Source organism: Corticium candelabrum, chromosome 13 (assembly GCF_963422355.1).
Source record: "Corticium candelabrum chromosome 13, ooCorCand1.1, whole genome shotgun sequence".
NCBI lineage: Eukaryota > Metazoa > Porifera > Homoscleromorpha > Homosclerophorida > Plakinidae > Corticium > Corticium candelabrum.
In genome coordinates, this window is record NC_085097.1 from 2,210,339 (window position 1) to 2,221,995 (window position 11,657).

Consider the following 11,657-nt stretch of genomic DNA (forward strand, 5'->3'; position numbering starts at 1 on the left):
GAATAAAGACACTTCTGAGAAACCCAGTCTGAGCAACAAAATCACAGTGCAGCTGCTGTTTATCTCTATTGAAGGTCCCTGTTTAGAAGACTTTGACTTTAACGCTGCATGTCTGGAGTGGGCTTCCAAGAGGAACAGATGCATTACAATATTGTAACAGAGTCAGCATAATTTCATAATACAGTGGACAGCTTGTAAGATTGAACACAGTTTTGCTTATTACTCTCTAACGTAGCAGCAACCTTAGGGTATATACTCAGTCACTGTTTGAAGCAATGATTACGAATAAATAGTATGTCATTGTGTTTATGCATTCAATTGTGTCACCGTGTGTATGTAGCAAGCATGCACTGCTACTTAGTAGACTAGTTAACAGGTTTGTCAATGCATGGTTGCAAGTCACAGCAATATCTTGACTTCAACAGCTGTCTATGCTAAATTCGTACTCTTCCAACTAATGGTTACTGATAGCTGACAGCCTGTAAACAACAACTAGTATAGACGATTTTCAGCAGCAAATGTAATATATTGATAATAGATTAGTATTGCAATTGGGACTTTGTCGTGACGTCATTGGATGGGCGTGGTCTTAGGGAGGGCTAGCGTTACGCTTTTCTGAAATCCTGGGGAGAAGCCTGGTTGAAGGTAAAGTTTGAGTTTTGCTTTGTCACATAGAAAGGACAGCTGTGGTGAACAGATATGTGCCCACAGATTCTCTGGAGAAAATGCTGCAACTGCCACAAAAACGAAGGCAATAATCCCACAAAGAGAGGAACATGTTTGTATTGGGAAATTTTGCAATGCCTTGATCATGCGTGTTTTCCATCTTTTCAAATGTTGGCCTATGCATAGGAATCAAATCATGAATATCCACTCTTTCACCTAAGGCAGTGCTTACATAGTCCAGTGTTTGTATTAGTTCTACCAACAAGTTGGTAGGAACTGGGTATCCCAATGGGTCACCATGGAAGGAAGCTTTTGAATTCTAATCTAAAGTAACCACTGTCCAATGATTTCCATTCATCAATGCATTTGATGCAATAGAAGATCCAGTTATGGCATCAATTGTACGGTGACAATCAGGAATATAAGTCTAATCTTCTTTCTGTTGTTCAGAGCTGATGGTATGGATGTGTTCAAGGTGAATTAGCAAACTTTAGATAGCACAAGGCAAAGGCAATTTTCTGATGAGCGATTGAGAAGCGATGCCATACCTTCAAGCAGTGTATCAGGTAACCATCTGTCACATGCCAGTGTAGACATTTGGTAGCTATTGTAGTCACGTCACCAAATACCACAGCAGAGGCTGGCTTGTCTGACAGAATTTGTTGTAATTGCTGTATCTTGCTCAAGTTCAAGAGTTCAAGATTCAAAGTGTCAGGAATGTGAGACCTTGTTGAACCACTTGTCTTCTTGAATAACCTTTGGGAGGACACCACTTAGGCAGGAGTATGGACATTAAATTAAGTAACAAACTTGTTCAACTCAAAGTATTTTTATTACTTTAGTGCAGCTAGGTGGCAGAGTATTACTAATCGACATTTGTAGTTGTGAATTCAGTTAACATGAGTAGTGGTGAGCTAATATAATTTGTGGTATTCTAGACACGAACAAATTCTCATGCATATTGGTTAATATCTACACTGCCTAAACAAGATAGTGTAGGCACACTTTAAAAGAAGCATGCTTTAGCTATAGGTACTTAGCAAGGATGTGTGGTACATGTGATTACAAGTAACTAGTTCATGTAATGTACAATCTCATAATTAAATGGGACATGAAATGCTAACTAGAATCATGTAGTCACTTAGACAGAACACTACAATGTGTAGAAAGAGATTCAAGAATTTACCTGAAGAATGAGATGCTTAATATTTTGCATTGTGTGTATAGGATGTGTGAAGAATATTGGAAGGTGGATCGGGGAATGACATGTCAAAGTACTATCTAGCAAAATCTAGCGACTGCTGTGACATTTCTTACCAGATTTATGACGTTTGTTTACCAGTTTACAATGCTGTATACGCATAACTCAATCTTAACCAGTTATAGTCATTACCAGTTGGATATAACAGTGTACGCTCTAGATGTTGAAGAAAGACTCAAAGTAACATGATAATGTTTTGTGCTTGTATATACGTAGTTCTATTTGTGGTCAAGTTGAGCATGGTATAAGATACTGTGAATACGCATCATCAACTGCCCCATGTGATCATAGTAAAGAAACATCGCCCTTTGGTATTTATCAAGTTTTGAAACCAGAATTACTGTAACAGCTAGCCCTCATATATGGAGCCCTATCAGAGAGCAACTTCCAATCTAACAGCCAGGGACACAATGAATGGCAGATCGTTCAAGTGAGCATTATAGATATAAATAGATATAAATAGATATACATCATGTATGCAAATTTATTCAGAAATCTCTTTCAGCATGGCTGGTCTCCCAAAAGATCCTGCAAATAATCTATCAAATGTACAAAGTACAATAGCTAAGAGCACTACGAGTCAAAATGCAATGCAGCTATACAAACTTAGTTGCACTCATTTCTTCAGAAAACTGGTCATGGCAGCTCCCTGAAGAAAAGGCACTTTCTGTGTAACTCTGTGGAGAATCTTGAAAGATGAACTAAAAATTCAAACCTTCTTTGACTTACAAGTGCAGTACATACAACTGAGACATTGCATGCAAGTACCTTATCGAGATCCAGAAAATGTTAATTAATCGAAACATAGGTGACTTATGCCTAAACCACACATGTAATTTGTCTTCTGGCAGATGCAACAATGGAAGTTATCCAGGTTACTCATCTAGAATCTGCAACAACCAGAATAAAGAAGTTACGTTGACTCTATTTACAATATTGACTGTGTTAATCAATCAAAGAAAATGTGAAATGTATTAAATCAATACATATTAACTGCAATAATCAATCGACATTTACTATATAAATTTAATTAATAACATTGACTGTAGACATCAATCAAAACTTCCACCACTAAATATTAGCTCACCACTACATATTAACTGAATTCACAACAACAAATGTCCTGGATTGTTCCTATTCCTGATCTATAGAGAGGAACAGATTGTAGTTAGAGTTTTCAGAATGAGTGTTCAGAAAAAGTTATTCCTGTTTTATGTTAAAATGGATCATGGATTGCTTCTATTTTAGGCTAATGAAAAACTGTGTTCTGTGGCAACAGACTGTCCATGGCGCAGATCAACAGCTTCCTGTGATCCTGCCTGTTTGCCATACATTTCTTATGCAAACAAACTAATTGCAGTAACAGCAGAGTACATGACTAATTAAAAAACGGGTTCTTCTGCAATAGTTACTAGTATACAGTGAAACCTGTACTATGCGACCACCTGTGGGACCCAGGGGTATTGGTCGCTTAGGACAAGTGGTCGTTTAGTAGAGGAAGCCTCGCGCTTCCACACACCTATAGCCCTGCATGCCAGACCACCACGACACAAAACTTACAAAGTCCTAAACATCTCGTTTCTTGTTTTGTGCAATGTACATACTGTTTTTCGTCCATGTGTTTACAGACTGTTCTAATCAAAGCTAGCTACTGTGACAGGGAAAAGAAACTGGATAGAGTTTGCTGCTGCCTGGCTTCCAAACTCATCTTCTGCACCACACTTTCCAGCTTTGCAACCAATCCAGCATTTTCTGATCATTTTTGATGAGTGAAAACTGGAATAGGTCGTCCACGAGCTCTACGGCTTGTTTGTAAGTTTGAACTCGAATTTGAGGTGGATCATAATCATCATCATCTTCAGTGTCACTTGTGTCAATGCCATGTTGTCCAGCGTCAACGACATTTGCCTGTCACCTGCCTGCTATCTGCCTCGTTGAGATTCCTTTCTCAGACAGCTGAATTATCCTTTACCCGGTCACATAGACTCAGAACTTTTCACGACATCATGCAAGCAAGAATTGATTTGGGATACCAAGTGTACCGCACGTGTGTCGGCAACACCTCTGACAGGTGACAGCCGTGTTGGAATGTGTAATCAAGACGAAAAAGGTACATTGTGGTCGCTTAGAAAGAGGTGTTAATTGCTGTAGGGACTTTGGATTAGCGGTCGTTGGTCGCGTTGGACAGGTGGTCGCTTAGTACAGTAGCTATTGTGTGGGACAACGTTCCGTGCCAGGCAGATGCGGTCGCTAAAGCCAGGTGGTCACTGAGAGAAGGTGGTCGCTGGTACAGGTTTCACTGTATATATATTTAGAAATACATATATTTTTATATAAACCCGCCTACGTGGGTATCTAACACACATTATCCATATATATATATATATACATTAGTTATAAATTATAAATTACTATTTATTAAATCACATTAAAGGTTCAAAAATACTACCGTAAATACATAAATTGTGCTTTAATGTTACTAAATACTGTATTCTAATAAATTAATAATTAATTAATTAACTAATATCAATTAACTAGCAAACTGTACAAACCTCTGCCGTCTTGTATGATAGTCGCATCACGAGAAGCTTTTCTGGAGTCAATTGTTTCTCGAGAAAGTCGATTTCTACAAAGAAAACGGTTTGTAGCAACCAACATTCCCCATATCGGGGCTCTCCTTTCACTAGCCACTGTTGCGTACTCAGTGTGGTAACTGATCGCAGAGAAAGCGCAATCCCCACGATCTGTCAGCATAACACCTCACATTTCGAACTACTAGCCATTTGTGTACGTGAGAGTGGTCTACCGTGCACTTGCAAGTTAAACTTATCCGGGCTATATATCCGGGATGTGTGTGTGAAGTGGACCTCAAAAAATTTGCTCGACCTCATCTGTTGCCTCGACCTCCAGACAGTAAGTTACGTGCCCATTTATCAGCATGAGACTAACAGACCAACGACGGATCATATTTAATCAATCAGCTGAGACTATGCTATATATAATGCATGGCTTTGATCTACGCTTTTTACTGTGAAACCAAGAGTCTAAACTAAGATGTTTTATTATGTTGACATATCAATGTGCATAATTATTTTTACAATTTGCAAACATTTTGCATCTGGGCAATGCCAAAGTAATTGCTATTATCAAGTGCTCAACGGTAAGGCACAATGTTTTGACACTAGTATAAGTCATGATTACCATGGAGTCAGTTCCAGTTACTCATCGCTACTTTGGCTACATTCAGGAGATGGAGAGGTCAACTGTCCTCTCAATTCATAATGCAAGGGAATATAGTCAGGTTGCGATGTAGCACTACCTCTGCCTGCAAAAGTGTTGTCTGGATGGACAGCATCACCAACAGCTGCAGGTTTCGATTCCTTGTCTTCAGTAGAACCAGTATTGTGGTAACTGCCTCTAAAAGTACGTTCTGTAGATCCACTACCACTGGATCCACTACCGTTTTCTCTTCCATATTCAACAAGTAGTGGTGTCGTTTCTGAAGCGGGAGGTTTGTTCTGGTCAACGGTATCACCCCCAGGACTTGCAAAATTTGTCTCCTGACTTCCACCCAAATCAGGAGGCAATTGATTGTTTTCAGATTCATGGCCTGAATTACTTCCTTTTCCTTCTGATATTGGTAAAATATTACTCGGAGAGTTCGTTTGATTTAAGTCGTCTGATCGAACGCTACCAGGAGGTTGCCAAACGTACGTAGTCGAAAGCAATCCAATCTTAGTCATTAGCACAATAGCAGCAAAGAGAAGAGTCAGAAATCCAAAAACAGAGACACAAATGACTAACTCAAGATTGATACCAGTTGAAGAGTCCTTGGGAGGATTTGTTGACACGTTAAAGCACGTGTTTACTGTAAACAGTAGCGTTTCTGTGCCCCTGCAGCTATACAAAATCGAAAAGTTAGTAGTTGGCTGTAGCTGACCAGCAACTGAGATGTCGCCACATTCCTTGTGTAGTGTCAGTGCCACATCGATGGTACGCCTCTCACCTGTAGCTGTGCAACAAGGAGTGTGACCTATGCTCATGGTAACTTCAGTGGCGTTCGGATTGCTTGGAAAAGAAATGTCCCTCGCATTGTGTCCAAAAAACCAGCATAAAGTCTCATTCTCTCGGTAGTCCAATGCCAGAACTTTGCCATGAATGCCACACCCGTGAGACCGACTGAGCACGTTGTGGCAGAGATTTACCCACGCGCTGAAGTTGCGTCTGGGATGTTGGCCTATTTCGCTCCCGAAAATATCCCTTAACAAAAGCATCGGTATTATTACAATTTTAAAACTAAAAAATTCATACAGTGATTCGACTGTCAGAACGGAGTTTTCTCTTTCGTACTTGCAAGATTTTTCTAAAATGACCTAAACATATAAATACTATTATTAATTTGCAGAAAAAGTTATGACCTTGCCAAAATGAGACGTCGTCTGTTGCTTCTAAACACTGTTGAGTTGTGTTCACCATCCACTGATTATTAGTGTTGGGACACTTGACTCGATCAACACTCGACAAACAAATCCCGCTGTTCACAAAGTCTTTATTATGACACCAGAAGCAGTTTTCAGACATATCACCACGTCTAGTACAAGGATCTTGATTGCATTTCCAGCAAGAATGATATCTGCTTGAACAATTGAACCCAATGTTGGAGGATGGAACGCTGCCGTTACCACCCAACACATCTGCATAGCACAATTACCTACAAACATTTATATACATCTAAAGGAAGTCTCACTTTCGCCAAACACGTAATAGATTGCGGTACTCAAGAGTAGCCATGAACGGTAATTCGAGAAGACGTATACGCCCATATCTAACCAGTCGTCGTTATTGGTCGTTGCTGCTTTTGATTTTGCAGTAACTGCAAATGAAATCATAAAGCCTAATTTAGAAAGCGAACTTAAGCAATTTCAAGTGTCTTCGATTTTTCGTCGACTCACGTGTCGTTGACAAGGCTCAATAAAAGCTTTACAGAGACTACGCAAACAAGCTTTCTTTAACAAGAGCGTAAACATACTTAAATTCACCTCACATCCAGACGTAGAGCTAAGGAAGACTTCAAAATGATCTTGCAACTACGAAAGTTTCCTGTTGTTAAAGTCACGTGATATTGTTGAGTAGGATATGAAACAGTTTTGCGTTACAATACATATCAGCAATGGTTTTTGTTACAAATTTGGAAATTAAGTATAGAAGACCCGAAATCGAGCGTAGACGGTAATTTTGTCAAATAGCAAAGAATGACAACAACACTAATTTTAATGGCCACATCAACGTCTTGAGTTTGAGCATTTTGTTGTAACGTTGTGTTCTAAACTTGAAGAAAATATACAATTCGGTTTGGGCCAGTCATAGGGATTTATAGTTTTCAAGACGGTGCTCTTTCAACGTTTTTATTACTCAATTTTCAACCATCAATGTTCTAACAAAATATTGTTTTGAAAGACAACTTGATGACTGACAACTGATACAATCTGCACTAAGAAGCTCCTAATTTCTTTTGTTAAGAATTTATCTATTCAATTTTCAGTTACAAAATAGCAAAATTACCCATTTTACCCGAAAGTTTACACTGCTGCAATTGAAACACAATGTTCTGAACGATAAGATCTTCAATATGCAACAAATAAACATTGCAACAAAGAGCAATAAAATGGTTTGATAATTAAACACAATTATTCATATCAAATATCAACAACAATATCAACGTTACCGCACCAGCGGATAGTGCAAACCCCTTTCAATACCAAGATATGATAAACTAAACTAGTTCTAATGCATTGTCACGTCATTCTGTCGAATCGTTGTGGCTAGCTTCACGAGGCACTATTAGTCGGCCGTCGATGAAAGACGGGTCAATGTGCACTTCTGCAGTAGTGACTTGTTCTTGAGATTCACCGTCATCTATAGTCTGTTGTGGCCTCGAACATCTAATCTGTTCTGGCGACGTAGTCTCATTAGAATCACTAGAACTGCCAAGATAATAATCTCTGACGAATTGGTCGTTGTCATGTCTACCATTGTCGTCGTCCCCGTTATCACACAAGTAAGGTTGGTACGTATTTGTAGCATCAGTTGACCAAAAACAACGTCCAGTAGCAGAATTCGGATCGACACGCTGTTTCAGGTATAGAGTAAACATGACGAAACCAAAGAACCCAAACACACCAATTACAATGTATAAGGAAAGATTTCCAAGATACTCAGATTGCTCTGCATTGTCTGATGACAAGTTGAAACACTTGTGTAGCGTGAATACAAGTTCTTCTGTTCCAGTGCAGTTCTCCAGGACAACGAAGTTGGTGGTTGGCTCTATGACGCCAGAATGTCCGTTGTAATCGCAGTCTCTGTGTAGCTGCACTTTCACATCGATAAGGAGTCTTTCATCTGCACCTGAGCAACAGTAAGTGTGACCCACAGTTAATACAGCTGTTTTCTCATGAGACTTAATTGGCATAAAGGTTAGCGTGTCATTATCGTCACCAAAGATCCAGCACCGTGCTCGTGGATCCTCCAAGTTTTCGATGGCAACAATTTTGCCGTGTATGCCACATTTCAGCTGAACACTTTCACCTCTGACGTCTTGGCATAAACTGATCCAAGTTATATATTGACCTGTAGGTGAATGTTGAGTCCCAAATCCGTATCTAGAAGAAACAAAACTACAGTATCACATGATGCAGCAATTTGCTATCCGATCATGTACTTTGTATTGACGCTAAGTATGGAAGACTTCTCCTTGTACTTACACAAACCTAATACACAACAAATGTCGTTGCTAAGCAGCCGTACTTTCAAGTCTTATTGACATAAAATTACTTAGTTTTGCTGTCGTGTTTTCGCGATGGCTAACTGAAGGACAGCGTTGATTTCTGTCTAGAATAGTTTGATTTTCATTTTGAGAACAAGTGTCACTTTCAAGGTTTGACATGCAAATGCCACCATCTCGATGATCCGGAATATGACACCAAACGCAATCCGTCGGAGCCTTACCATTATTACGTCGAGTGCAAGGATCCTGAATACATTTCCAGCATTCACGAAGACTTGAACAAGTAAATTGATGATTAGATTTGTCTCCTCCATTCGAGGCATCTTCACCCCCACTCGATGCATCTTCACAACGAGAAAAATAATACAATTTGCAAATAAGAACAACAACAAATCGGGCTATTACTTCCGCCGCAAACACATGTTGTGGTTAAAAGCAGTAAAAGTACCGAACGCATTCTCTTCCGATAAGTTGACGGTCGATGTAAGTAACGCCCTCTCCGCCTAACCCAACCTCCGCTCGCGCAGCTACTCACAACAGTTAGGCTGTCACTAAACACAAAACCGGTTACCAAGATGTGCATTCCAAGATGCATAATTTCGACCACTTCGTCTATTTCGAACCCCACATGTAGCAAATGATTAAAATTTAGCTGAGAACTTACCTCGTCTTCCTCTAGGAAACGATGGTTGGGCTATATGTCATGTCAGGCTGTACCGAGTAATTTATAATCTCAAATCCGCACAAGCCAACCACTTCTTAGGAAATGAAAAGCCCAACCATTTAACTCACGTGCTCATAAATAATTGGATACGATGAGTACGACGTGGTACAGCTACCCTCCCACTATAACCTATATATAGATGACTGCGTTTCTAAACTTACTTATTTGGTTTCTTATAAATGCTACTTAAACCGCTTTGATGTCTGGAAAAACTTGTACGGGCGTGGCGCTGGCATGCATCGCGTTATGCCCTGGAAGCACCCTTGTGCCAGCAGAAGTGCTTTACAACAGCAGCTCACCATAGCGACCGATAGATGCATTATAGATGAGAAATTGAAAGCTGAGGCTACCGTCACTACTAAACCTAGTAAATGTGGTGGTATGGAAAAGAGGGATACTGTTCGGCAGTGCGAGGCAAATTTATCCGGGCCCTGCCGCCAATCTAAATACGGGTTTGGCCAGATACCCACCGGTCCCGAATTCTTGCCCTATTGTACACGCTCGCTTCTCAAGGCATCACAATCATGGGTAAACGCAAAACTTCGTGGTCTCGCGCTGGTCCAGAACAGAGAACCCTGCAAAGTCTTCTTCTGCTTGCAAAGATATGCATGCAAATCTTGTAACAGCTCCAATACCTTCGCTGCCGTTACACCCCTAGTCGAGGCCTCTATCCATCGTTCCTTGCTACATGGAGATGAAACGATGTCTAGTCGAGGCACGACAACGTAAACTAAAGATTTCATATTTGTCACGGAGAGATCCTTTTCGCTAGGTGACTCTTTTGAAGAGACTAGTGGTAGCTCTACCTATACAATGTGAACTATGGCGCAGCTTAGTGCAGATACAGTAGTGATAACTTGCCAATGTGGAAACCAACTGCTCCCAGAAACTTTAGTACAGCTGATAAATGTCAACTAATAAATCACTGCTGAACTGACCAACACTTCCAATTTGAGGTCAGACTTCAAAGTCATGAAAAGGAACAACACCTATTTCAAAGACGCTGGCTAGAGTCGTTTCCTTGGCTGATCTATTCTTTGATCTGCAACGAGGATTTGTTTGCCATGGTTACTGTTCGCACCAGCAAGTGAATACATTCTTAATTAAATTAACGTGAACCGTACATACATGCACGCGCACACACATACATGCGCGCACACAGACGCGCACATACGGACACGTCACAGACAGCCCTTCTGTGGGGAAGCACCCAACAGGGATGTCAGAGCCGCGCCTGTTCTCTGAGGCTTCAACGGTGATACCCGTTTGTGTGTCAATAGCAATTTCGGTCACAACATTGAGACACACAGGAAAGAAAATATTGACTATAGGGAGTTTTAAAGAAAGAAGGTAAACCTAACAGGAAAGATGTTTGGGATGAAGAAGACAAAAAGAAATTTCGTAAATTTCTAAAAAAAAGGAAGGAACAAAACGAAACAGGCACGAAGCTATGAAAAGACAGCCAAGGACTTGAGTGAGATGCAACCAGAGGATATGTGTAATATATAAAATATATGGTAACGTGAGTCGTCCGGGTCTAAGCCGGTGGTCCGGTATCTAGACGCGGCTGTATTTCGGAATTATGTAAGAGCTGACATTGTTCTGGCTGAGATATTACATATCTGGCAAAGTGGCTGGAGGAATGCTGTCAGTAACGACCAATTCCGCAGCTCCGGGTCCAAGCAGCCGAAACAGCTCGTTGAGATCGTCATCTTTCTCAGGAAGAAATTCTCTAATTGCAAATGCAGCAATTGGTAACATATCGGTAGACCGTCTTCTCTGGCAACGTCAATTGAATAAAACCTAAGTACGAGATCACAAGCTACAGTTGAATCTCTTATACCAATATTATCTTAACATTGAAGACCAAGAATTGAAATGAAAAAGCTATTGATATATCAACTCTGTCGTCTGCACTACAAACCCAGCTCCTCTGCCTGACGGAAGTAACTTTGGAGGCGTCCCTCTTCCGCAAACAGATCCACGTGTTTGCAAGAAAGATTAACTATAAAGTACTAGAAATGAATAAGATTTACATAGCTAATTAATTATAGTTACAGTTTGAATAACAAAATGGCTCTTTTATGTCAGTAGCACATTTTCCATGCCAAGCTGGTGACACTTTCTGCAAATATTCCAATCATCAGCTGTTGGTCGGTTGCTGATTTCCTATTCACATGGAGAGATCGAGTGCTAGATGTAACCGACAACCTTCATCTAAT

At 40.3% G+C, this 11,657-nt stretch overlaps 2 protein-coding genes and 2 long non-coding RNA genes across 10 annotated transcripts; 1 reads left to right on the forward strand and 3 right to left on the reverse strand.

Annotated features, from left to right (window-relative positions):
- The first annotated feature begins 617 nt into the window (after positions 1-617).
- Positions 618-2,134, forward strand: LOC134189246 (uncharacterized). Of its 2 annotated transcripts, none has more exons than XR_009971463.1 (2): positions 618-645; positions 1,894-2,134. It is a non-coding gene; the product is annotated as an uncharacterized LOC134189246 (long non-coding RNA). The 2 variants fall into 2 exon arrangements; XR_009971462.1 differs by lacking the exon at positions 618-645 and adding an exon at positions 1,115-1,232.
- Positions 2,135-2,372: 238 nt separating this feature from the next.
- Positions 2,373-4,713, reverse strand: LOC134189022 (uncharacterized). 2 transcript variants are annotated; one of them, XR_009971421.1, is made up of 4 exons: positions 4,480-4,713; positions 2,696-2,817; positions 2,534-2,628; positions 2,378-2,466 (listed from the first exon to the last, which is right to left on the reverse strand). It is a non-coding gene; the product is annotated as an uncharacterized LOC134189022 (long non-coding RNA). The 2 variants fall into 2 exon arrangements; XR_009971420.1 differs by having other exon boundaries at positions 2,373-2,628.
- A 242-nt stretch (positions 4,714-4,955) lies between these two features.
- Positions 4,956-7,051, reverse strand: LOC134188777 (uncharacterized). 4 transcript variants are annotated; one of them, XM_062656973.1, is made up of 5 exons: positions 6,972-7,051; positions 6,880-6,916; positions 6,675-6,800; positions 6,346-6,621; positions 4,956-6,290 (listed from the first exon to the last, which is right to left on the reverse strand). In XM_062656973.1, exons 3-5 carry the CDS (start codon positions 6,748-6,750, stop codon positions 5,146-5,148), a joined length of 1,497 nt encoding a protein of 498 aa, XP_062512957.1. In that variant the 5' UTR covers positions 6,751-6,800; positions 6,880-6,916; positions 6,972-7,051; the 3' UTR covers positions 4,956-5,145. The 4 variants fall into 4 exon arrangements, with proteins under 4 accessions (XP_062512957.1, XP_062512956.1, XP_062512958.1 ...); XM_062656972.1 differs by having other exon boundaries at positions 6,675-6,821; positions 6,972-7,050; XM_062656974.1 differs by having other exon boundaries at positions 6,880-7,022.
- A 396-nt stretch (positions 7,052-7,447) lies between these two features.
- LOC134188801 (uncharacterized) lies at positions 7,448-9,509 on the reverse strand. Of its 2 annotated transcripts, XM_062657004.1 has the most exons (6): positions 9,376-9,509; positions 9,117-9,262; positions 8,933-9,055; positions 8,759-8,815; positions 8,646-8,694; positions 7,448-8,586 (listed from the first exon to the last, which is right to left on the reverse strand). In XM_062657004.1, the coding sequence occupies exons 2-6, from the start codon at positions 9,166-9,168 to the stop codon at positions 7,728-7,730; spliced, it is 1,140 nt and encodes a 379-aa protein (XP_062512988.1). In that variant the 5' UTR covers positions 9,169-9,262; positions 9,376-9,509; the 3' UTR covers positions 7,448-7,727. The 2 variants fall into 2 exon arrangements, with proteins under 2 accessions (XP_062512988.1, XP_062512987.1); XM_062657003.1 differs by having other exon boundaries at positions 8,759-9,055.
- Between the last annotated feature and the right edge of the window lie 2,148 nt (positions 9,510-11,657).